This window comes from Pogona vitticeps, chromosome 3 (genome assembly GCF_051106095.1).
Source record: "Pogona vitticeps strain Pit_001003342236 chromosome 3, PviZW2.1, whole genome shotgun sequence".
Classification (NCBI taxonomy): Eukaryota; Metazoa; Chordata; class Lepidosauria; order Squamata; family Agamidae; genus Pogona; species Pogona vitticeps.
The window spans coordinates 240,884,285-240,908,596 of record NC_135785.1 but is presented as its reverse complement, the minus strand read 5'-3'; the positions used below and the strand labels follow the sequence as shown (position 1 = coordinate 240,908,596).

General features: G+C 42.7%; 2 protein-coding genes, 2 non-coding genes and 1 pseudogene across 7 annotated transcripts in view; 4 read left to right on the top strand and 1 right to left on the bottom strand.

The window, feature by feature from the left end:
- USP12 (ubiquitin specific peptidase 12) overlaps positions 1-2,028 on the bottom strand; it is a 30,495-nt gene extending 28,467 nt beyond the window's left edge. Inside the window, exon 1 of the mRNA XM_020788564.3 lies at positions 1,837-2,028. Within this exon, the coding sequence (XP_020644223.2) occupies positions 1,837-1,884 (48 nt within the window). The 5' untranslated portion in view covers positions 1,885-2,028. The remainder of the gene's footprint in view (positions 1-1,836) is intronic.
- A 3,133-nt stretch (positions 2,029-5,161) lies between these two features.
- On the top strand, positions 5,162-5,269 carry LOC144588531 (U5 spliceosomal RNA; annotated as a pseudogene).
- Positions 5,270-17,730: 12,461 nt separating this feature from the next.
- On the top strand, positions 17,731-23,631 carry RPL21 (ribosomal protein L21). Of its 4 annotated transcripts, none has more exons than XM_020788633.3 (6): positions 17,731-17,977; positions 20,330-20,408; positions 21,304-21,365; positions 22,439-22,551; positions 22,919-23,069; positions 23,502-23,631. In XM_020788633.3, exons 2-6 carry the CDS (start codon positions 20,342-20,344, stop codon positions 23,589-23,591), a joined length of 483 nt encoding a protein of 160 aa, XP_020644292.1. In that variant the 5' UTR covers positions 17,731-17,977; positions 20,330-20,341; the 3' UTR covers positions 23,592-23,631. The 4 variants fall into 4 exon arrangements, with proteins under 4 accessions (XP_020644292.1, XP_078246139.1, XP_020644293.1 ...); XM_078390013.1 differs by having other exon boundaries at positions 17,957-17,993; XM_020788634.3 differs by having other exon boundaries at positions 17,964-18,144.
- On the top strand, positions 21,814-21,890 carry LOC140706260 (small nucleolar RNA SNORD102). The gene has a single exon (XR_012085900.1). It is a non-coding gene; the product is annotated as a small nucleolar RNA SNORD102 (small nucleolar RNA).
- On the top strand, positions 22,591-22,722 carry LOC140706271 (small nucleolar RNA SNORA27). Its single transcript, XR_012085911.2, has one exon. It is a non-coding gene; the product is annotated as a small nucleolar RNA SNORA27 (small nucleolar RNA).
- Positions 23,632-24,312: the final 681 nt, after the last annotated feature.

Below are 24,312 nucleotides of genomic sequence, written 5' to 3'. Positions count from 1 at the left end.
TGAACAGCTGATCCGCGGCATCGCTTTGCGAAGATCGGTAAGCGAAACGCTTACCGATCTTCACAAAGCGATTTTTGCCCATAGGGGCCATCGGTATGCGATCGCATTTGCGATCGCAAAAACCTAATCGCTATGCGATTTCGTCATTATACGGTGCACTCGTTAAGTGAGGCACCACTGTACTTAGAAAGCCCTAGAAAGGATTGCCATTACACTGGAATTATTATATTGTTATTACATTCAGAAGGGAAATATTATCATATCAAGGTCCTGTCAGCCTTACATCAGGGATGTTTTAAAGCAGGTTTGGAAAAACACCACCAGCACTCCTACAGATTATTAATTTTAAATGTTCCCTAAAACAAATTTGGGGAAAAAAAACACCTCTACCTTCATAAGGCTTTTAAAATACTCAGCTGGCTATTTACATCAGGCAACGCCACTGGTTAGTGACTCTTTCAGTTACTTAAATAACTCATACATCAAAGTATACCAGAACTGACATCAATGTAATGTCTTCTAAAGCTGATTAACACTGGTTTTGATCCCATCTCCTTTCCCAAGTAATTGTAGCATAAGTTAATGAAATCTATGCAGAAAGCAAGTCTAAATGAAAAAAATCTGCAAATTCTAATTAAGACGTCATGGACAAGGGAACTGATCTCCAAAACGAAATAGATTCTGGTCTACGAAACTTACTCTACAGTGCATTACTGTAATCTTCAAAATAACACAGAAGGCTGGGTGTTTTGATGCAATAGCCTGCCAGTTACCACACCATGTATTTAGAAAACACCTGTGCTTTCAATGCCATGCTCATACATAGCACCTATGGATCCTGCTGTACCTGTTCTACTTAATGTTCTTGAATCCTGAGGCTCACCTCCTAAATCATTTCCCCCTCACTCATTTCTACCCCACCCTTTTGAAAGAACAATTGTCTTATTCTATCCTCAGCCACTGGCAAGCCCAAAGGCAGGCAGAGGCTAGATCTGAATCTAACAACAGATCTGTGGGTGAACTTGCAGTAAGTCAGGACAGTATGGCTACCAATTTTTTAAAATAGAGCCAGAACAAAATGACTTCACCTGCCCATGAATGAATAAAGCTTATGGCAAGCATTCAGGAGAGGGTGTTGTCTTAAGGCTGTAAGCTCCACTTCTGGTCCTCCAAAGAAATTCCTGGTCTCGGGATTCTTTAACTGCAAGTGCACGGTTTTATTTATTTATTTTTGCATCATGCTCCGCTTGGTGGATCGCTGGATTCTCGGCAAAAAGCAAAGGAAGCAGACCCAGCAAGGCTGGATTCTGCCACCCCGAGACAGCGCAACGCCTTTGCACGATTCCTATACAGTATAAGGCTTGCCAGCAGCCTGGACCTGGTTCCCGGCAAGGCAAGGATCTTAAGCCTCGCTTTTGCCCGACGAGCGAGCCTCCCGGGGTGCCGCGGGCCTGACTTCGGAGCAAAGGAGCGCGGGGGGGGGGGGAGACGGGAGGAAGGCGCGGGCTGCAGCTCTCCGGCGACCGTCAGCCCGCCCGCCCACACGCCCCGAAGGATCTCCCTCCTTCCCTCCCTCCCTCCCTCGGATGCCCACCCGGCACACGCCCCCCCAGAGCCCTCCGAGAGGAGCTCGACGCCCACGCACGCACGCCCACCCACCTACCCACCCGCGGACTCCACCTAGCCTCCCGCGAGCGGCTGGGCCGTCCCCCCCCCTCCCAGAAGCACCGCGCCCCTCAAGCCTGAAAAGGGCAGCCGGGGGCGGGGGGAAGAAGACACCCCCCCTCGCTCGCCCCTCTTCCCCTCGCCCTCGCTTCCCCCCCCTTCTCTCCTCACCATGGTACAGATGGAAGCGATTTTGGAGACTGTCATTAGGATTTCCATCCGCGCAGCGCCATCTTCTATTGAGCCAATCACAACGTCAAAGCCTCGCCGGGGGAGTCCCACGCGCGGGGGGGAGTGGGTGGGTGGAGAAGAAGAAGAGAAACCAGAGTCGTGGAGGGGGGGAAGGAAGGCGGCGGCGGCAGCAGGAGCAACCAGGCGCCGCCTCCAGCGAGCTCCTCGGAGCGGAACCTACTGAGGGCTCCGCCCGCCTGACGAAACGCTCCGTCGAGGCTCTCGAGAGTCGACGGGCGAGAGGCACGCGTCGCGTTCGAACCCCTCCCTCCCGAAACCGACCATTTCTTGGGGGGGGCTCCGTGCCCTCACCCCACTTTTTGCGTCTCAAACCGTCTCTGCTCGCGAGCTCTCTCTCTCACGCGCTCGCGTGCAATAAAACTCCGCGAGGTGTATCTTCTTCCGCCACACACCAAACATGCGCGGGCGACAGCGAGCGCGCGCGCAACTTCTCACGGCGGCTGGCCTGACTTAGCCCTTTCCCCAGGTCCTAGCGCCGAAGGTTTCACTGTGGTTATAGAATCTAAAACACAAAACATGAAAGGAAACTGAATTGGGAGGGAGGAGGAAAATGCAAATCCAGTTACTCCATTTTTTGTTGTGGCTGGGGCTGTATCTGTTGTTTTCTCTAGAAAGCCATGCTTTCTAGAGAAAAGTAATGGATATTGATTGAGTTCATTGCAGCAGTGCTTCCAGGGGACATAAATGGAGAGAAGGGTCCCTTCTGGTGTAGTTTTGCTGGATTTTACAGATGTTTACCTATCAGTAAATCCCACTAAAACGTAGGGCCCACAGGCTGTAGTGTGGGCCTTACATTTTAGTAAGGTCTTGGTCACATGACCATGTGTCCCACTGTTTTGCCTGCTGAAGGGATGGGTTAGTTTACTCTTTCTTCTGCCAATCTCATGATGTAATCACAGGAATGAACCTGCCTGTTCTTTTCTGAGCCCCTGTCAGGGGCTTCTGCTTTTTTGAGGCTCATTCTGGTTTGGTCTGTTTTGAGCATGTGTGATCAATGTGAACGGACCAAAAGCGGAGTCTTCTTGTTGTCAAGGCTCCTTCCATAGAATTTCTGATATGGTGAAGTGGCTTAACAATGGCTTAATAAGTGAGTGACTTCAGGATTTTGGCAAATTGAACACTTGCTCTGCTCTTCAACAGAGGGGCGGGGGAAGTAATTTTTTTAATCTATTGGTGAGATGTACATGGATGTGTGTACAAAGCTGCGGGTCACATGCAGTTACTACTACATGGAATACTTGGTGACAACTCTTCCTTTCCCAGGCATCATACAAAGTCATGGATTTGCTTCCTTTTTTTTCTTGCATGAGATTAAGAATAGGGATCAAGTCTGCTTTTTTCCAGAATGTCTAATCCAGTTTCCAACGTCCATTTAGCAGAACTTCTTTTACGTTTCTGGGGCCAGTCTTCTGGTCATGGCCTCCTGTTGGGCGTCTCCGCTATTCACTCAGGAAGAATTCTTCCCTCACAGCCTGGCCTCAGGCCACTCCTACACCTTTCCTTGTAGCAACTGACACAAAAATTATTCTTCAGTGGCCCATAGCCTGGAATCGTAGGCGGCATTTGTCCACTCACTGTCTAAATACTTTCCTTGGCACACCCAGAGTTTTTTCTTTGACAAGAACAGGTCCCTTAGTCTGCCCCAGAAGTTCTCCTTAAAGTCTTCCTTCGTCCTCTCTCTTCACAACAAACTCAGCAAAATTGAGATTACTTCGCCTGGTCAGTTACACACAACCTGAGCAGTTCTATCTCTCATGCTGTCCAGACAGCAAGAAAGGTTTCAACTGGTTGTGATAATTTTGGACTCCTTTACAAATGAGCTGGAGACCTAGTTTATAAGTAAACCTCTTTTTCTCTTCCAGCCACCCAATGACACATTTTACAGCCACTTTAACTGAGATTAAGGAACAAAAATAATTCATTTCACTTGTTCCTTATTGAACTGAATGTACCCCATCCTTTAAATAAACATTTAAGTCTCAAATTAGCATCTTTTCTGTGCTGTGTAGAATATTTTGTGCATCATGACCTAGGAGAGGTCCCAAAGTGCTGCAATTATGTGTTGAGATTCATTGCCAGTTTAACAGTCTGATATACCGCTTCCTCTTTCTATGAAAACATCATATAAAATAACAAGAGTTGTGGTGAGCAATGTGGCAGGATAAGGTTAGAGGCCAATGGTATGCATAAGATAGAGTGTGCAGAAAGTGCCCCAGTTGCTCCCTGCCCCATAGCTTTGCAGTGTTGCCATATTGCATGGCTTTGGCAGGATTGTACCATGTAAGTATAAGGGGCTCTCTTAGTCCTAGTTCTAGGCCCGTGAGGTCTGTAAAAAGAGGTCCAGAGTGAATTATCCATAATTTGCTGCTCTGCTTTTAGTGCACTTGTGCTCCAGCTTTAGAACACCCACTCTGTTGGGTGGTAGGTATAGCTCTCACAGGATGACTATGAAAATATGACAAAGCAAAACATTTCTCAAACTCCTAATTTCTCAGACATAGCCTGTGCAAGCTGTAGTTTAATAAGTATATCAGCCGCCTAGAGTGGTCATATTGACCAGATAGGCGGGGTACAAATAGAATAAATAAATAAATAAGCCACATCCTGATCTGTGGCATTTTTCACTGTTGGTATCTTTGGGGAGTTGACTGCAAATAGTAAATTAAAGATAACACAGCAATTAAGAAAATGACTACACAGGCATATAGCTTGCTGTGGTCTGCTGCACTGATGAGCTAGTTTGCTTCTAAAGACTGGTATCAGATTATGCCTTTGCTGGAGTGTACCTGCCTGCCCCCAGAGTGATTCTATCTGCACCTTTCAGGCCCATCAGGGGCTTCTATTGTTTTGGCTCAGATAGGATCATTCTCTTTTGGTTCATTCCCAGTATGTGTGATCACTGGGAACAAGCCAAACGTCTCCCTTTTCTCATTTGCCAAAATCATGAAGTGGCTTAATAAAAGAGCCACTTCAGGATATTGGCTAATTAAACATTTCTGCTGCTTGGCAGAGGGGCAGAGGAAGCACATTGCTTTTAATACTGTATGCCATTTGGGCAGAAAAAATGTGCTGCACCACTTACAAAAAAATAAATAAATTCATCTTTATTGTCTTAAAGGGCCCACAGCTGAATTCACCACCTTTATGACAAGAGGAAAAATGTATTAAGATGTGTTTTAGATGTATATGAGGCTGCGGGTAGGCTCTCAACCAAACCTTTAAGAGCCATATATCAGGTATGTGTATACTCTGGTTTCTCTTCAGATTGTATAAATATTTTACTAAAGATTTCCGTGGAGAGGAACATTTACCAATTTTTTGGTAACTATTGTTTAAAATATTTCTACACTTACTATTTTTAGTTTTAAAATATTGTTTCTCTTTAATACATGATGATGATGATGACGACGACGATCATGAAAATCTATGATATAAACATATAGGTAAAATCTGTGATTCTGGTCACCGCCTTTGCAAAAGGATCTTGTAGCACTAGAAAAGATGCAGGGATAGGCAACCAACTTGATTGAGGGACTGGAGCAATTCTTCTATAAGAAAATACTATAACAATGGGGCTCTTTAGCAAGCAATAATGGGAATAAAGGGAGAGGTGATATATGTGAAATTTATAAAATTATGCCTTCTGAAGTGGAAGAGGATCATACTATTAGAATCTGACTGCAGTTTTGTGTAGGGTTATTGCTAGCATGATAAAAGTTTACAAATAACCCCTCATAGGCGAAGTCAGTGGTTGCAATGAATTTCTTGCTCAACAACTAATCCTTGTAAATTTCCAGTGATTCTGGAAGATGACATGCCAAGGAAACCATTCTTTACATCACAGAGTGATACAAATGATTCTCTGTTGAACATGTTTCCTCAGTACACCTATTTCACTTCTAAAGGAGCACACCTTCTGCATACAAATTGTTCATCTGCCCTACTGAGATCCAGAGGCAAAGAGAATTCTTTGTGTCAGGAAAACTCTTTCTCCCACAAAAGGTATACATCATAGTGGTTGGGGACTACAGGTCGGTCAAATTTGATATTGGCAGGGATTCTCCAGTGCCTCAGATAGGTTTCTCTGCTGCCCCACAATTTTAAGGCCTGCAATCACTTAATCAGAGATGCAAGGGATTAGAGCTGGGATCTTTGGCATTTAAAGCCTGTGCTGTCTCACTGACTTCTGACCCAGGGTCATCCTCTAAAACTGGACAGCAGGAGATACAGGACAGATTCAGTTCTTTATATGGCTGTGAAGGAGTGGAGAGAAAGAGTGAGCCGTCCGCGAAGAACAAAATGGAGGAAAAGAGAAAAGAAGAAACATTAGGATGTAGTAGGGAGCAGTGACAGAACGGAGGGAAGTTTGACAGTTGAGGAAAAGGCGGGAAAGTCAGAGGTCTATCTAGCAGAGGGGGAGGGGGAGGAGCAAGAGGTGTCGGTGTGGGAGGAGGATAAAAGCGAGGGGGGTGGTGGTTTGGTTTAGTACAGTTGTGGAAGAGTATGAACGGAAGAAGAAGGAAGAGAGACGAAAGGCATTTGAAAGGGTCCGTCAACAAGGACTCTTGAAAGATTTCCCGAACTTGAAAGTAGGAGGACTTCTCCCCAATCCCACAGCAGAAGAAGAAAAGTCGAAACGTATGGTGGCACATGAATGGACTGTCATCGTGGCTCCGCGAGAAGCTGAATTGTGTCGGGAGTGGGAGAAATCAACAGCACCTTTCCCTGAGGGACCGGACGATTTGTGTGATGAGGAGTGCCCCACCCCCACGATCGGAGGTCAAGGAGCGACATGGGGTGCTACACCAATAAGTCTATGGGATTACAGTAAAAGTTTTATTGATGTTGATAACGGCCTGTTGCCAAAGTTGGAACCAATGTTGCCTTTAAGTGAAGTGCTGGTGGATGTGGGAGACAATAAAGTTGACAGTTCGAAAGTTGTAAAGACTAAGCCTTTATTATTTCCTGCCGAAAATGAGGGACTGCCTAAGGGAGATAGCGAACCTCTTCACAATGGCACAATATTGAATTGTAGAATTTACTGACAGAAGATTTAGTAAATGGCCACCAATTTTAAACAGCTCTCAAAGGCGATTGGTCAAATATGCACAGGATCATGACTAATTGTCATGATGGCTAAATACTGTGCTCACCTCTCTGAATACTATTTTGCTAGCTAGAATGGCTTGAGAGGGTATTGTTCAAGTCATGTCAAGTGACTGGTTGGCTACTGTGTGAAATGAATGTTGATGTCAGAAGCCTCTGATCTAATCCAGTAAAGTTCTTTTTATGAGTGTGACAAACCCAGACCTACTGGGATCTGCCACACGTTAACTAAGCTGCCACCAACCATTCCCTATAAGAAGTCACACAGACCAGGGATGGATTTTTAACCAATAAAAGAATAAGGTTTATTTAAAACAACACACAGGGAAAATAAAATGATTAGGTGAATAAGATATAGTAACGTGGCTTAGTCTCATTCATACATGCATACAGTTTGGTTCACACAGAACCCTTAACTTGAAGCACAGACCCTGAACCTATCAGTTCTGGCTAACCAACAGACACCTGAACCTATCAGGTTGGTACTCTGACACACAGTAGTACCCTGTCTGACACACAGACTCCCACACCAGCTTCTTCTTCCCAGCTGCTGCTTCTTCACATCCCAGCGTCTCCTGAACTTCACCACACAGGCTTCACATATATATACAGTACAGCCCCTCCTCCTGATGTCCCGCCTTCCACTCCCCATAGGATGGAACTTTCCCTCCAAACCCATGACAGACAGGTAACATCAGTGCTGTATGTAACACCTCCCCTCTTTATAAGTTGTTTTGTAGGGGGAAAGCTAAGGTGCTTTTTCCCAAAAAACAACCTGGATAAAACACACAACAACAGTTATACATACCATATCATACTTACTTATACTTACATTCTAAGTTAACCATAGCAATTAGGCATTTAAACATTTACCATATACATTACATCAATTTACCTTTATTCATACAAACCAAGTTCAAAAAACAGGTACATTTAACTTTTTGTCATCATTATATATACATAGTCCATGTTTCTTTCGCCGTCTTCATTCTTCAGGTCTTCTTGACAAGGCGTCAGCAACACAGTTCACTGACCCTCTGACCACCTTCACTTCAAAGTCATAGTCCTGTAGGTTTAAAGCCCACCTCATAAGTTTGCTATTGTGGGTTTTCATTGTCTTTAACCATTGCAGTGGTGAATGGTCAGTGCACAGAACAAAATGTCTTCCCCAGATGTAAGGCTTGGCCTTTGGATCGCGTAGACTATGGCCAAACACTCCTTCTCCATGGTTGCCAAATGTCTCTCACCTTTTTGAAGTTTCCTACTCAGGTAGGACACTGGATGCTGGTCACCATTCTCATCCTCCTGGCACAGAACTGCTCCTACCCCGCTGTTAGACGCATCGGTGTAGATGATGAACTCCCGGTCGAAGTCTGGAGCCCGCAGCACTGGATAGTTGATGAGCGCCTGCTTCAACCTCTGGAACGCCTCCTCACAGTCGCTGGTCCACGGGATGCGGTCATCAGCCTTCTTCCTCGTCAGATCGGTCAGCGGAGCCGCAATCTCGCTAAACCTCGGGATGAACTTTCTGTAGTAGCCCACCAACCCAAGAAATGATTTGACTTTTTTCTTGGTGTTGGGTCTGGGCCAATCACGAACAGCTTCTATTTTGGCCTCCAGGGGTTTTATCACTCCTCCCCCTACCATGTGACCCAAGCACTTTACTTCTGGGCTACCCAGCTGCAGTTTGTTTTCTTTGCAGAGCCTAGGCCAAAGCACTCCCTCCCCTGGGTTAAAGTGCCTCTCCCCGGCTTTCTGGTCATCCCAAACTTTCTTTCTGACCTTTTGAGCTTGCAGGGTCTCTGCTGCTAGCTCTAGGTTTCTCTTTAGGTCCTTCCTTAAAGAGTCTATATATGTCACAACGTCTTGTGGGTCATCCTGGGTGATCTGCTCCCAATCCTGCTTGATCAAATCACGGGGCCCTTTCACCCTTCTCCCAAATAAAAGTTCAAATGGACTGAACCCGGTACTGGCTTGTGGCACTGATCGATAAGCAAACAAAAGGGATTGCAGCTTCTGGTCCCAATTGTTTGGATTCTCTGCCAAGTAAGCCCTAATCATGCGCATTAGAGTCCCATTGAACTTCTCAGTTAACCCATTACTTTCAGGATGATAGGCAGTGGTTTCCTTGTGCTTAATTCCACAGATTTGCCATAAGCGTTTCATGAGCTTTGATGTGAACGATGCGCCCAAATCTGTGATTATTTCTGAGGCAAATCCCATCCTGGACATATACCCCACCAAGGCATCTGCCACTGTGTTAGTTTCAATGTTAGTCAAGGGTATGGCTTCAGGGTACCTCGTGGCATGGTCCACAATGGTGAGAATGAACCTGTTCCCCCTCTTTGTGGCCTTGGGCAAAGGTCCCACAATATCCACCCCTATGCATTTGAACGGAGTGTCAATCACAGGCAAAGGGCACAACTTTGCTTTGGTCCTGTCGCGGCTATTCCCCTGCCTTTGACACACATCACATTGTTTACAGAACTCCCTGATCTGCTTCCCTATGTCAGGCCAGTAAAAATTCTGTGTGATTCTCTGCTGTGTTTTGTTCACCCCTAAGTGTGCAGCAAACATGTCAGAGTGCCCCCTTTGTAAGATCATGGGGCGATACTTTTCAGGTACCACCAGCTGACTTCTGATCCCATCTCCCCCTTTTGAGATATTCCTCAGGGTCTCTCTATATAAAATCCCCTTTTTCTCCAGAAATCTCACTGGGGTTTCAGGTGTTAGCTGGGCGTCAGTCACCTGTTCAAAACACTTTTGGAGAGTGGCGTCTGCCTTTTGCTCTTGTCCAAATCTGCTGTCTGTGGTTAAGGTTTCCACCACAGCTTCTGAACTCCCCTCTGCTTCCGTCTCTGGCTCATCATTACCCCCCTGAACTGTCCCCGTGGTGGCTTGTGAACGTGTAATCACTAGCACCCGTTTCACATGTTCAGCCAGGTCATTTCCCACGAGCACGGCTGCTGGCAGAGTCGATGAAATCGCTAGCCGCCAAACTCCCCTCCAGCCTTGAAAGTTCACCGGTACCTCCGCTACTGGCAGGGAGATCACCTGCCCCTCAATCCCTGCCACCTTCATGCTCTCATTTGGGATTACATATTCCCTAGGAATAATATCTGGGTGGCACAGGGTCACCTGGGAACAAGTGTCCCGCAGCCCCCTATACTGATGGCCAAGTATTCCTACGTCCACCCCTGCTGTTTCAAACAACTGAGAATCTGTTCTCACCAGCAGGCAGCGCCTGACCTCTACAAGAGGACCATTTTCCTCAGCCTGATCAGCAGATGTAGCTGTTCCAGATTGAGTAGCCATGGCAACAGGCTCCCTCAGTGACAATGAGCCTTGCTCTTTCTGGACACAGAACACAGCTTTTGGCTTGGTTCCACTCGAATCCTGAGGCACAATTCCTTTTAGCTGCTTTAATTTCTCACACTCTGAGATTAGATGGCCCTTTCCCTGACAGAAATAACATTTTCTGGTGTATTTTGAGTCTTTCTCATCTTGTTTTGGTTTTCCCTCCAAAATCTGAGGTCTTAGTTTCATGTCTGAGGGCTTCCCTTCACCATGGGCCCCTCCCCCTTGCTGGCTTTTCCCTGGTCCCTGAGAGTACTTGCTGTAGGTTTCTTTGGGTTTACCTACAGATTTCTCCTCACCTAAGGGCTTTCTTATCTGGTAAATAAAATCGGCGATCTCGGCTGCTTCTGCCACAGATTTTGGTTTCCTTTCCCTCACCTGGAATTTCAGTTCCCCATGCAGGACTGAATAGAACTGTTCCAGCGCTATCAAGTCTTTGAGCTGCTGAAAGGTCTCTGTCCCCTCCTGAGATAGCCATTTCTCTAGCAGCCTCACCAATTGGGCCCCCACTTGGGTAAAAGTCTGCTCTGGTTTCTTTGTGAGGGACCTGAATCTTTGCCTCAGCTGTTCCGCATTTATCCCATGTCTTGCAAACACCAGTTTTTTAAACTCTGCAAAATCTCTCATCAGTTCCTGTGGCATCTCTGAATAAACCTCAGCCAGGCTACCATTGATTAAAGATCGCATGATGGTCATCTTCTCAGTTTCCCTCACTGAGAAGTCCACAAACGCTCTTTCCACTAAGGAAAAGAACACCTCAGGACAATCTCCCTTGTGGTACATAGGGAATTTCTTCAGGTCAGCTTTAGACAGTTGGCCTCCCTCAGAATCCCTATTGTTATTATTGTTCTGGTTCATCAGTTCCAATTTTCTTAATTCAAACGCCATTCTTTCTTTTTCCAGAGCAATTTTCTCTCTCTCCCTCTCCATTTCCATTCTCTGTCTCTCTAATCTTTCTTCTTTTTCCATTCTCTCTCTCTCTACTTCAAATTGCCGTTGTTTCTCTCTTTCCCTCTCCTCCATTTCCCTCACCCTCAGTTCATGCTGTTGGGCCAGGAGTATTTTTCTGAGTTCTGGGTTCTGCTCTCCTGTGCTGTCACCCTGCACTGAGCCAAATTCATCCTCAGAACCTTGGTCTACCTGGGGGTCTTTCACTTCACCCATTTCTGCCATCTGGCTTCGAGTCAAGGGCATAATCCCCCCTCAGAACAGGCTGCTTTAAAAAGTCAAGCCTCAAAATAAAACGACCACTTTTTTTTTTCTTTTGCCTCAGAACCAGCTTTCCCTATAGATTGCTGCTGTCCTTCAGCACTACTTGCAACTGTAGCCAGCCGGAGTCTACCTCCCTCTGCTGGGCCTCTCAGCAGACAAGCTAGATCCCTGTTACTTTACAGTTTTGCCTCAGCTTTTTTCCCGCCAAAAACAGGCTGCCTCAGAGCACCCTAATCTAGTCTCCCCAGTTGGCACGTTCTTCTACTAGCGCACCTCCCCGTGAGGTACACCTAGAAGATTACCTACGCGCCTCAGATTGTCCCTGACTAGACCCCCCTTGCTCTGGGCACACTTGCCAAGGCTTTGCTGGACCGCTGGACAACTGGACCAGTCGTATCCCACACGCTGGACACCAATCAATGTGACAAACCCAGACCTACTGGGATCTGCCACACGTTAACTAAGCTGCCACCAACCATTCCCTATAAGAAGTCACACAGACCAGGGATGGATTTTTAACCAATAAAAGAATAAGGTTTATTTAAAACAACACACAGGGAAAATAAAATGATTAGGTGAATAAGATATAGTAACATGGCTTAGTCTCATTCATACATGCATACAGTTTGGTTCACACAGAACCCTTAACTTGAAGCACAGACCCTGAACCTATCAGTTCTGGCTAACCAACAGACACCTGAACCTATCAGGTTGGTACTCTGACACACAGTAGTACCCTGTCTGACACACAGACTCCCACACCAGCTTCTTCTTCCCAGCTGCTGCTTCTTCACATCCCAGCGTCTCCTGAACTTCACCACACAGGCTTCACATATATATACAGTACAGCCCCTCCTCCTGATGTCCCGCCTTCCACTCCCCATAGGATGGAACTTTCCCTCCAAACCCATGACAGACAGGTAACATCAGTGCTGTATGTAACAATGAGATGGACTGCAAAAGGGAAAATAGTGATAAGAGAATAGAGATTGTGATCCTCCCCTGCAAAATTTTGTAGGGTACTTTAATAACATCTGATGGTGAGTTTACATACATTTGAAATCATTTATGTCAACAGGTTTAGGTGCATCTAATTTTGCATAAGATTGAGTTACAGAGTCTTCAAAAAAAAAAAAATTTCACGGGACACTTATTTCTGCCCCTTGTGACACTCTACAAGAGTTATGTGCTATAAACTGATTAAAGTGAAATACACAAAGTAAACTGGCACGATATGATTTGTCACTGCCTAGGGTCCCTAAAATCAAATCACTCACTCCCTCACTCGACTAATCTATTGCTAATAAAACACTAACAATCAAAAGCTACAGAAAATGTTATATTTTCAAAATATAAAAAAGATAGTGATAAAATACAGCTAATGAACACTATTTAACAACAGTTAAATAAGTTATAGTCCACATATCTTTTCAGACATTAAGAAAGGCTGAAATCCTGTTGCATAACCTACACCACGTAAGGCTGATGACATAATCAGCTGTCTCAATTTTTCAGAATCTAAATGTTTCCAATTCCTCTCCCTCTTTACATGCCCTCCCTTACAAGTTCCTTGGGATACCTTTTGTTGTGAGGAAGCCATTTTAAGACCTGTATGGGGTGAAAATCATCACTGGTTGCAAACTCATCCTGCCGGCAGTAATTTTTTGGAAATTAAAGACTCTCCTCTATTTCATGGTCTCCAACATCTTACCAAGGGAGCCGTGGGACCTATAGGGCGGGGGTGGTAGTGGTGGAGAACCAGAAACTTTTAATTTTAAAAATAATTGCTGTAGTCAACAATGTTATCAGCATTGGCCAGTATAAGTTAAAGCAACAGGATTTCGGCCATTGAGGGTGCAATCAAATGAGGAAATAGCCTGCATTTCTTGCATCTCACCCAACATATGGGAGATCATGAACCAGACCAACTATGATCCTTCTCAGAGATGGGACCTTTTGGTCCTGTGGCAGAACTACCCTTTTGGGGGACTCGGCTGGAGTGATTTGGCACATGAAATGCTGATGTCTGGTGTAATTTCTTTGGTCACAGCAAATATGTAGTTAAGTCACAGCTAGTTCTTTTTGCTGATTGTGGTCTTATTATTATGTGTATGCTACAATCAATTAATACACAAAGCTGGCTTTTTTTTGTCAAGAAAAGTTTTGATTAGCTTCTTGTCTTGTGATACTATTTGCTCTAGAAAATCTGTAGTTGTTTTCTTGCTTGCTGATGGTCAGTTAATTTAAAAATCCCATCTGGCTAAATTTAAAAATCAAATTCTGTATTAACTACAGATGTATTACTGATGACCACATTCAGTCAATATGAGCCTTGTTTATCTATATGTACCACAGGTGTAATAAAAGTGTAAAAATGTTTTCCACAGCTGCATATGACCCATAGCAATGATAGTTGTTTTGAAATTACAATGAAATGATAGTTGTTTTGAATCTGAAATGTAAGTAATATATTTGTCCCTTGGCAAGTATTTTAACATTTCCAAGACTAAATATTCCATTATCTTCGCTTACTCCTGCCTTAAAGCTTTCAGGAAACAGTAATTTGTGGTAATTAACAACTCCCGCAATGTGACTTTGGAATGGAAGTAACAATAATTTTATCAGAGGTGTAACACTTCTTTCTATGTATTTCACACTGGACAAATATTGGTCAGAATCATATTAGGGATTAACACTGCCATAATATGTTAATAATTAATGAGTTGCCATTTGCATTTCCAGTTGCATACCAATGGTGCAATTTGGCATGTTATCATGAATGTGAACAGCAACTTACCAAGTAGAATCAATTTGCTACTGCAAGTTATGTGGTTACATACACATAAACTGGTATAAGTCTCCCAAAGGATTCTGGCCATTATGGATTAACAATGAGTTTTATATATTTTTAAATTTTCTTTATTTTAGGAATATTATTCACAAACAAAATGAGTATTAAAATTAATTTGTACAAGCAGATAATCAACCAGTTTCAAAATGTGGATTTTCACCTTTTAAGCTCAAAGATATCTTTATAAAAGATGGGCATCTCTTGCTTCACACAATGGTCAAAATTCCATCGCTGAGCATAATAAATCCCACTAAAGTAGTCCCATTGACAGTAGGAATTTAGTGAGTCAACTCTTCTTTAAGTCCCATTGATTCAAATGGGCCTTTTCTGCCTGTGACTTGCTTTAACACAGTAATTCACAGTTAAAAGTAGGTCCCTTTGAATCAATGGAATATATGGAGGAATTGACCCACCAAATTCAAATTGATTCAGTGGGCCTACTCTAGTGCCACTTACTACACTAAGCAATATGATTTTTGAATTTAATTTAAATGTCTTAAAAATAAACTACCTGTCAGTTCTTAAGTCAGGAGCTATAATTGTGTACTCATTAAAGATCCTAAAATCAGCAATTGAAGAACAATTAAGGCGGCAATCCTGTGTATGCTTACTTGGTTCTTACTTCCATTGAATACAGTGAAGTTTATTTCTGAATTAAGTATACACAACCTTGTGTTGAAACCAAATTGAAAGTATGCCGTAAAAGGTCTACATAATAAGGTGTTCAGCTGCAAACAAGGATTAGGGTGCCATAAAGTAGAACAGAAGGTGTCTCCTAAGCTTTGATTTTGTTATTTTTAGAAATAAAATATTACCTTGGTTAAAAATCTATGAAATTGATTTATAAAATTGCCAAATGTTAGGATTTTCCAAATAACTGCAATGCCTTTCAACAAAAGATCATAATAATACAATAATTATCTTGGCAAATCAACATTATAATCCCCCTTTTCTAGTCTCAGGACACTGAAGCTTTTGAACAGAAGTGTCTTGTTTTGTCTTAAATACTGTACATTCAGTAATTCCAAATTCAGTAATACTGCTGACCTCCATCAAAATTCCTTGTATGTCCAAATGCACAGTCCATTGAAGGGACTGGGGTCATAGCCCAAATGAAGAAACACCACCTATATTTCAGACATACTCCACTGTGTTGAGTTTAAACTGAAACACCTGATATTCTTTTAATTTGATCTTGTAATACATGTCTGTCACATTTGTAACCATAATAAGGTTGGGAGGTGATAAAAGGGATTCAGGGGGGAAAGTCAGATTAAGAGGTGGAACATATTATCTTTATAATTATAGATCTAGATCACCAGGTACTCTCAATGGTATCAAGCAATGGTATCACAGGACATCCTGTTTTCCTTCCCTCAGAGAAAATGACAACTATGGGAAGAATAGGAGCAGAGCTACTTCTCTTCAAGAGCCTCTCCCTGCTGTCACTGAAAGTCTCTCTCTCTCTCTCTCTCTCTGTGTGTGTATGTGTATGTGTGTGTGTTGTGATTGGTCATTAGAAGCAATTTGCAAATCTGATTGGTGATGTACATATCTCTGAGGAAAGCCTGTTGTGAAAGAGAAAATTGTTCAATTGCAGCAAATATATACTGTCCTTTCTCCTCCTCGGATTGCTGGAGGCACAAAAGGACAGAAATAAAATAATTAGTTCCCAGCCCTACCATTGACCAAGCATAAAGGTTGATAGTGGGGGCATTTTTCAGTATAATCTAGAACAGGAATGGACAGATGTCACATTGCTATTACCTAGTTGTTTTCTTAACTAAAGCCTTTGAAGAAATCAGCACAGGTCCAAAGAAATACTATACTATTGCCATCACTGGGCAATACGGCAATACAGATTATAAAATTCCTCATCAGTCCCATGCAAACTGAGCCCACCCACCTGACAACTAATGACATTATGCCCATCCTGCAACTGGCAGTTTCTGCAAATCCTTCTCAGATCTCATTCAAAGAGATTGTGCAGGCAGTAATACTGCTGAGAGAGAATACACTTAAACATTTTAATCTGCAGATCCAGTTTCATTACTGCTTTCTACTAATTTGATGAACTGGCCCAATTTTAATTGCTTTGTTTATTCCGGTCTGTTTTTAAAGTTAGTCACCTTGTGTATTGTTTCTTTACTACTGGAAAAGCAGTATAAATTTGCAATAATAAACAAATAATGACATTCAGATTTTACAGTCTATCACTCTGGAATACACCCAGGCCATGTCAAGCAGGGTAGAGGATAGATTTATTGTAAGAGCACTCCCCCAATACAGCATACTTGCACCCTTAGAATGGGAATGACTGTCATAAAGGAAGGCACTTTAAGGTTAGACTTTGGAGTTTGAACTGTTGGTGTTTTAGCAGAGAAGGCTGCTGCATTTGCCAATGATTTTCTCACACTAATAGGAAACAAGTTAGTGGGCAGTGATTTCAGTAACAGAACTCGGACTTTGGAAGTCCAGATCGAAGTCTTCATCGAGCACCAAATTTTGGGTGCGATCAGTGACATAAAAATGGCATTGGATTGCACTGGAAAGGGGTTGCTTTGAGAGTGCAATCTCCTTTAAAGCAACCCTTCTGCCGGATTTAAAAAAAAATCCTGGATGGCAGGGTTGGCCTGGTTCACAATTTGGAGTATGCTGTCCAGTCATCAGCAAATTGAGCAGTGGCTCCTATCCTTGGGTCCCCAGATGTTCCTGGACTACAATTTCTAGAAACCTTCACCATTAGCTGTGCTGGCCAGGATTTCTGGCAGTCCAAGAACATCTGGGCATCTAAGGCTGGGAACCATTGTAGAGCAAACCTGACCATGTTGGCAGCACTTCAAAAAGCAATCTAAGCTGGGGTCCCCAGATGTTCTTGGACTACAACTCCCAGAATCCTGGCTAGCACACCAAGCTTCTGGGAATTGCAGTCCAAAAACTTCTGGGCCCCCCAGTTTGAACCGTCTGCTGACATCCACAATACAAGCTCTCCGGCCAGTTCTCCGACTCGTCAACTATACGGTCTGTTGCTGAATAGAGGAAAGGCGGGATAGATATGTAAGAAAGAAAAACAGTTTCACAAAGCCTGAGTGAGTCACCGGGCTTGCCCCACAAAAGTCGGCGAATAGGGGCCCGAAGTCAACATGGCCGACGGTAGCAACCTGCCCTTAACAATCCCATGCGATCTCTATGGCTCACACGAGAGGAAAGCCACTCAACCTTTCTCCGCGCCCCGCCTTCTTTTTGCGTGTGGGGTCCTTGGTCAGCATCTGTTTTTACAAGTGCCTGATTCAATGAGAACACAATCTGTGGTGGTGGTGAAGATATTTATTTTTCCACTAAGTGTCTCTGTCCCTTTTTTTCGTCCTTCGTGTCTCGTTGTAGTTTACGTTTTGACGACAGCCGCCTTTTTTTCCAATCAGGCAATTTGTATAGACAGACGGAAATAGCTTAGGTCCCGTCCGGGCCGGAAGGCATGGAGAGCTGGGCGAAGCCGCGCCCTCTTTCTTTTCGTCCTCGGACGCCATTTTACAGGTACACGGGGAGGCTGGTTGGTGGTTCTTTCGCCCGTTTGATTGGCATTTCCAGCGGGTCTGTCGGGGGTTGTGGCACGGCTAGGGGCGCGAAAGGGGTCGCAAAACTGGGTTGTTTGCGAGGGCAGGTCTGGGAGGGCGACGGAGTGGGAGAAGTACCAAAGCAAGGTTGGTAATGGAAATGGGCCCGAAAGACCAAGTAGGTCTGAAAGGGTGATGATGAGTCGCGAAGAAGGATGATGAATAAGCTGTATTGAGCTGAAAGACGCTGCGGGGAACGAGGGCGATTCACACGCGAAGGTTTTATGGCGAAGGCATAAATTTCCCGCCTTCCCCCTTTCTTTTTCTTGAATACATTCATTTTTTTGGTCCCAAAGGAATTCCTTTTCCTTGTGAAATCTGATCCATGCGTATGGAAGAGTAGGGATTTGCAGTTTAGGGATTTTTTATGTGCTTGGAAGGAAAATAAGAGTTTTGTAGTTTAGGAGATGGATTGCATGCATGAGGTTTCAGCTTCCATCACAGCCGTTGCTTAAAAGTCTCTTAACATTTTATTGATATGTGTTATTAAGAGTGTGCTTTGAAAGTTGTATTCCCCTAAAGTGACTTTGCCGGACTTCAGATCGATCTAAGGTTGAAGGTCTGGAAAGGTCTCCTCTCTATCTGAGTCCCTTTAGCCTAACTAAGTATTGATAGCACTAAGCCAATAATTGTTCAGCTTCACAGAGATTTATGTGTGTAGCTTTGTCTTTCTAATTTGGCTGACAGTGGCTGTCCTCTTAGGGGAAATAATCCACTGTGAAAACTGATTCTGGTGGAATAGGAGGGGTTTGTAATTTTGTGGGTTGAGCACATGTTTTGCCCACATGTGCTATATTGCTGAGCTCTTATCCCTCTCCTGTATATGGCAAAAGTTTATCATGGGCTGAATTATCTAGGAAGGAGAGTTGCATATTAAACTCTTTCTCTGGAATTTCATGTGATAAAGGCCAAAAGTTCTCTGTCAGTTGTGATTCTCTAAAATATTTTGTTCCTCTGGGGAGGAATGCAATCCCATATACTGTCCTAATTCTACTAGAAGGCTTCTGAAAGGTCTTGGGTAGCAAAACTTAATGATCTAAATAACTTTGAGTTGCTTTAGTATTCTGCTCTGGCACTATTACTTGGATGCCTGGGGTGCAGTGAGAAACTTAACAGAAATACACCCTAAGGAACATGTGAACAGAAGATGCAGAATAAGGCTTCAAGTAGTTGGCTAACATTTGGGGCCAGTACATCACAAAAAGAGGCTGCATGTTTGCAGAGTTGTAGAGCATGTGCTTTGTGTGCAGAATATCTTAGATTCAATCTTTGGTGTCTTTAGATAGGGCTGGGAAAAACTTCCTTAAAAGTTAAGAGAACTATTATCAGGCAGTGTGCACTAAGGCTGTAATGTGTAACTTTCCAGATGTTGGTCTAAAGTTCCCATCAGCCTAAACCATTTACTGTGCTGGCAAAGGTTGATGGAAATTGCATTGTGATAACATTGAGAAGCCACGTGATCCCCAACCTGGTGAGGAAGATGGGCCCATCTTCTAACCCAGTATAATGAAGCTTTCCTGTGTGTATATTACAATTACGTGCAATCCAGCTTGAAAGGAAGCAGCATTGAGTGGCAGGAGTATAGACCTATCTAATGGAATAGCATAGACTTGTGATTATTGTGTGAGCATTCCCTAACTGTTGAGACAAATAATAATACAAAACATTGTCTGAAGAATGCAAAGTAAATATTTCATCTGAATACTTTCTAATGTAATTAAGATATGTAGGGCCCTGAAATGCATTTTTGCATGAAAAGAAAAGCAGTTAATAAGTACTAAACAACTTAAAATAAATGTAAGTACACATGATATAGTTGCCCAGGAAGTTGTGCTATCACTTTTGGTGTCTTTTTGTAGGGTGAGGATAGAACTCAAGCTGCAGGCCAAATTGAAAATATGCTGTTGCCCTAGTTAACATAAAGACTCTAGCCTCGATTCAGGGTGAAATGGTGCAGCTTTCCAAACCTTCATAATCTGCCCACCTTTGTTCTGTATCATTGCCAGACTTGTGGAGTCTCTTGTCACTGTTTATGAGCGTTACTTATGTGGCTGATATGTCAGGGATTGATCAAGAAGACTAGTATCCTCTTCATCCTATATGTATATGCAGGCATTTGGTACTGCCCTTCGGGGTGCTGCAAGTGTAAATTCAAAAAGGCTTTCTACATGTTTCTTTGTTTTGTCATACACCTAACATCCAAAAGAAGCTTCATCCAACACTTCTGTAAAAGGCATTTTTGTACATTGTAATGTTTTCTTTTCTTTTCCAGTAATCTGCAAAGATGACCAACACAAAGGGGAAGAGGAGGGGGACCCGTTACATGTTCTCAAGACCCTTCCGCAAACATGGTAATTAATATTTGTTGAGCCATTTAATCTGGTCAGTGGGTTCTTTTTTTTTCCCCCAGTAGCTGACTCAGGAATTAAGCTGTTGATTGGAGCCATTTAATTATTTGGCGCAAGCTCTGCAGGAAGGCATGTTGTATGTAGTAAGCCCTCACATGCCAAAGTCAGTGTGTTATTGATTGATTTTGAAGCATCATTGACGTAGTGCTTATTCCATAGCTATCTGTGAAGAAAAACATGGAAATCTTTATGGAGTATCATGCAGTTGAAGGGTTTGAAAAAGAGGAAGTGCTTAGATGCAGTACCTGCAGGACTCACAAGCTGCATGTGCATCACCCTCATCTTTTAAGACTCCTAATTCCAGTGCTATGCCATATATATATTATTTATTTGAAAAAAAGCACAAAAATACCCACCCTATCCAAGTCACTAAAGTGATGTTTTATCCTGGAAGTTTCCAGCAGCTGCCATTCTTTTTATATATTCTTTTATATATAAAAAGAAGAATGGAAGCTTCCAGGGTAAAACCTCACTTTAGTGACTTGGATGGGGTGGGTATTTTTGTGCTTTTTTCAAACTCAGAATTGAAATCCTGTTTACTTCTAGTTTTCATGAAGGCATAAATACTGTATTTGGGGGAGGGGATGTGGTCCATATTTGGAGGAAATAAAATGGGCCCCAGTCTATCCTTGATGTACAGTCTGGGCTTTCACAGCTTTAGAATTCCTTAATATATTAATGGGTTACCAGTTTGTTGCTGTCTCCAGCACAGTTTATACTAGCAAATTTTCTGTTAATACTTATGAATGGTTCCAGAGTGATTTCTGGTTGTAGTGCTTATGTTTTTGAATTACTGCAAAATTTCAGTAAAACTGACTGATTACATTTTTTCTTATAGGTGTTGTTCCTCTTGCTACCTACATGCGCATCTATAAGAAGGGTGATATTGTTGATATCAAGGTATTTTTCTTTAAAAGTAAATTCTTAAATATAAGACTGCCTTGTGGAACTCTTTGTGTTCTACAAAATTAGAATTCAGATTCAAATGGTAGTTAATGTAAGTCAATTGCCCTAAAGTATTAAATGCTTCATTTGCTATCATATATGGACAGCTTCTGCTACTGAATACTGAAACCTGAAAAATATACAAAGGGAAAGAAGTGCCATCTTTCCAGCAAATCTTAGTGCATGTGTATATTGAAACTTCTTCAGTAAAAATCTCAGTTTTTCTCTTGATACTGGTTTTTCCCAAAAAGCTTTAGTGAAATAGTTTCAGTATCTCAACTTGTTCAAAATCACCCTTTTCAAAGCATCACAGTTGCCACTGATGCAAAATTTACTGAATGTTCAGTTTCTTGACTTCTAAAAGAATTGCCAATGAAAATCTTTTCAAACCTTGACACTCTGGAGCTTGATGATGACTGTCTCCTATGATTGCCTTTGTTATAGCAAAGTGAACAAATCATTTCACCGGCACTGAAAGCAAGCCAGAGATGTTATTCAGCTGTGAATCATCATAGAATAATAGAGTTGGAAGGGGCCTACATGGCCACTCAATCCAGCCCCCTGCTCAAGCACAATTAATTTTATTGTTTGTCTCCTAAGGTGGAAATGAGTAACAGCTGTGGCTCATGGGCTGTACAAGTTATATTTGCTTATTGAGACAGGCAAGGGTATGTTTTGATAAATCCATGCACCTGTATAAATTTTGCTAATATGTGTATGGAAAAGCAATGGAAGACATTCAGTAGGAAATAGTGGGTTTAGCCCAGACCATAGGAATTGCTTTTATCAACTGGAGGCCTTGGAACTGTGCAATAAATATGCTAAAAGGGATTCAGATTATAAGACCATTCTTATAAAAAAAATTTGACATATACTTTTGCTAAGGTGTTATATTTCAGGCATTTGCCCCATCAGTTTTCTAATAAACCATCTAATGGCTGCAATTTCTTTAGTTTATACATATTTTTTCACTAATATCTGTAGGATGATGGCTTGTGTATTTTACAACTTTTTTTTTCTGTTAACAGGGTATGGGCACAATTCAAAAAGGCATGCCCCACAAATGCTACCATGGCAAAACAGGAAGGGTGTACAACATTACTCAGCATGCGGTGGGCATTATTGTGAACAAGAAGGTTAAGTAAGTACATTTTTCAAGACTAAACTTGTACTGTGCTTTCTCTCCCACTTCACTTTGCCATTTAGACAGTTCTTGTCTCCATTGGCCATTCAGGTGGGGTACAGAGAATATCCTTTTAAAACCCAGCCAGTTTATATTTAACTGCCTTGGATCCTGTCAGAGGAAACAGATATTTTAAGAGTCTGTAGAGTGTGAACCTGTTCTCACAGTAATCCAAAGTTGATCCAGAAAAGAGATCTTCCTGGTATTGCCTCATCTTTGGTACCAAGAGTACAAGCATAAGATAATCACTTCATCCCAAAACCTGGCTTCTTGCTCAGGTTCCTCATGAAAAGCATGACACTCAAACTTGGTGTTTTCTTTCTAGGGGCAAGATTCTCGCCAAGAGAATTAATGTGCGGATTGAGCATATTAAGCACTCTAAGAGCAGAGATAGCTTCTTGCAACGAGTGAAAGAAAATGAAAGGAAGAAGAAGGAGGCAAAAGAGAAGGGCACGTGGTTTGAATTAAAACGCCAGGTAATGTATTGAGATGTTGTCTAAGAGTAGGTGTCTAATAAGCCTTGTGCTAAAGCAAGCCTTCTGTTAGTTTTTGGGTGAGGGAAGAGGCTACTTCATTTAGTACTTTAGCTGAAATGATAGGAATTGTACACCTGCAAATTTCTGGAAACATGCAGTGAAGTTTTCAATTTTAAGGGTAAGAAGCCTTATTTCTGATGAGAGAATGTGTCTGTTGACCATAGCAAGCAAAGAATGCTTTGTGGATGAGAGGAAGAGGAAGAAACACATGTGGAGTATGCAATAAATGTGTACAGTAATTGTAATAAAGGTGATGATGCAGCCAGTTCAAACCTCTCACTGTTATTGAAAGGAGAAAGCTAGTTTGAAGGTATGTATTATATTTTACTGATTTGTAACTCACTTCTCCTTCTTTTTGTGCCTTCTTTTCAGCCTGCTCCTCCAAGAGAAGCTCACTTTGTGAGAACTAATGGCAAAGAGCCAGAGCTGCTGGAACCAATTCCATATGAATTTATGGCTTAATGTGTATGGGCAAAATAAAATATTTTGTACACGACTAAAATGTCTGTTGGTGTGTTGCAGTTTGTTCCTTCTGACCACAAGGTGCCATGTTTTAGCAAAATATATATCTAGACTGAATGAGGTTGGGGTTAAATGATAAGCAGAAATATTTATTGTAGGAAGTGGGAACATGTGTCCCAGTGCCGTCTGCTGGCATTGCTGAGGCTCCCTAGCACCTTTACCCCAAAATTTAAATCAGTTGAAAGGAAAGGGCTCTGCAGGCAGAGGGGGCGTTTTGCCATTGTTTTGGCGGCAATACCTCGGGCCACATCATACTCCTGCATTTGTGTTGGCTTTTTAAATGGCTGTTAGAGAGCACAAAGAGGCTTTTCTGTAAACTTCCATTTTTTTTGCAAGACCTTTTGTGGTTTCTCACTTAAAAATGAAATTTGCTGATTCCTGATACCGAGTGATGGCACCAGCACTCTCCAAAGGGTCTTTAGGAAATTCTAGCATCTATAAGTGACTAAGCCATTTTTCACATAACTGTTATCCAAGACATAGTTTGAGTCTTAAAAATTAGCTGCAATTCACAGCTTGGAATCCTGATTTTGGTGTGTGAAACTACACTGATCTGCTAGTTGTGGAGTACAAGGTTTATTTGGCCCTATTCAGCCCTGGGCTACCACAAGAAAATTGTTAGTCACTGATTTGGAGGAAAGGCTTTGTTTGGACTGCTCTC

What these genes read in the sequence shown, in the direction of transcription:
- RPL21 (XM_020788633.3), top strand. Translation starts at nt 20,342, where the DNA reads ATGACCAACACAAAGGGGAAGAGGAGGGGGACCCGTTACATGTTCTCA. An exon ending in AAGACCCTTCCGCAAACATG is followed by an intron (nt 20,409 to 21,303) that starts GTAATTAATATT and finishes TTTTTCTTATAG; the next exon opens with GTGTTGTTCCTCTTGCTACC. An exon ending in GTGATATTGTTGATATCAAG is followed by an intron (nt 21,366 to 22,438) that starts GTATTTTTCTTT and finishes TTCTGTTAACAG; the next exon opens with GGTATGGGCACAATTCAAAA.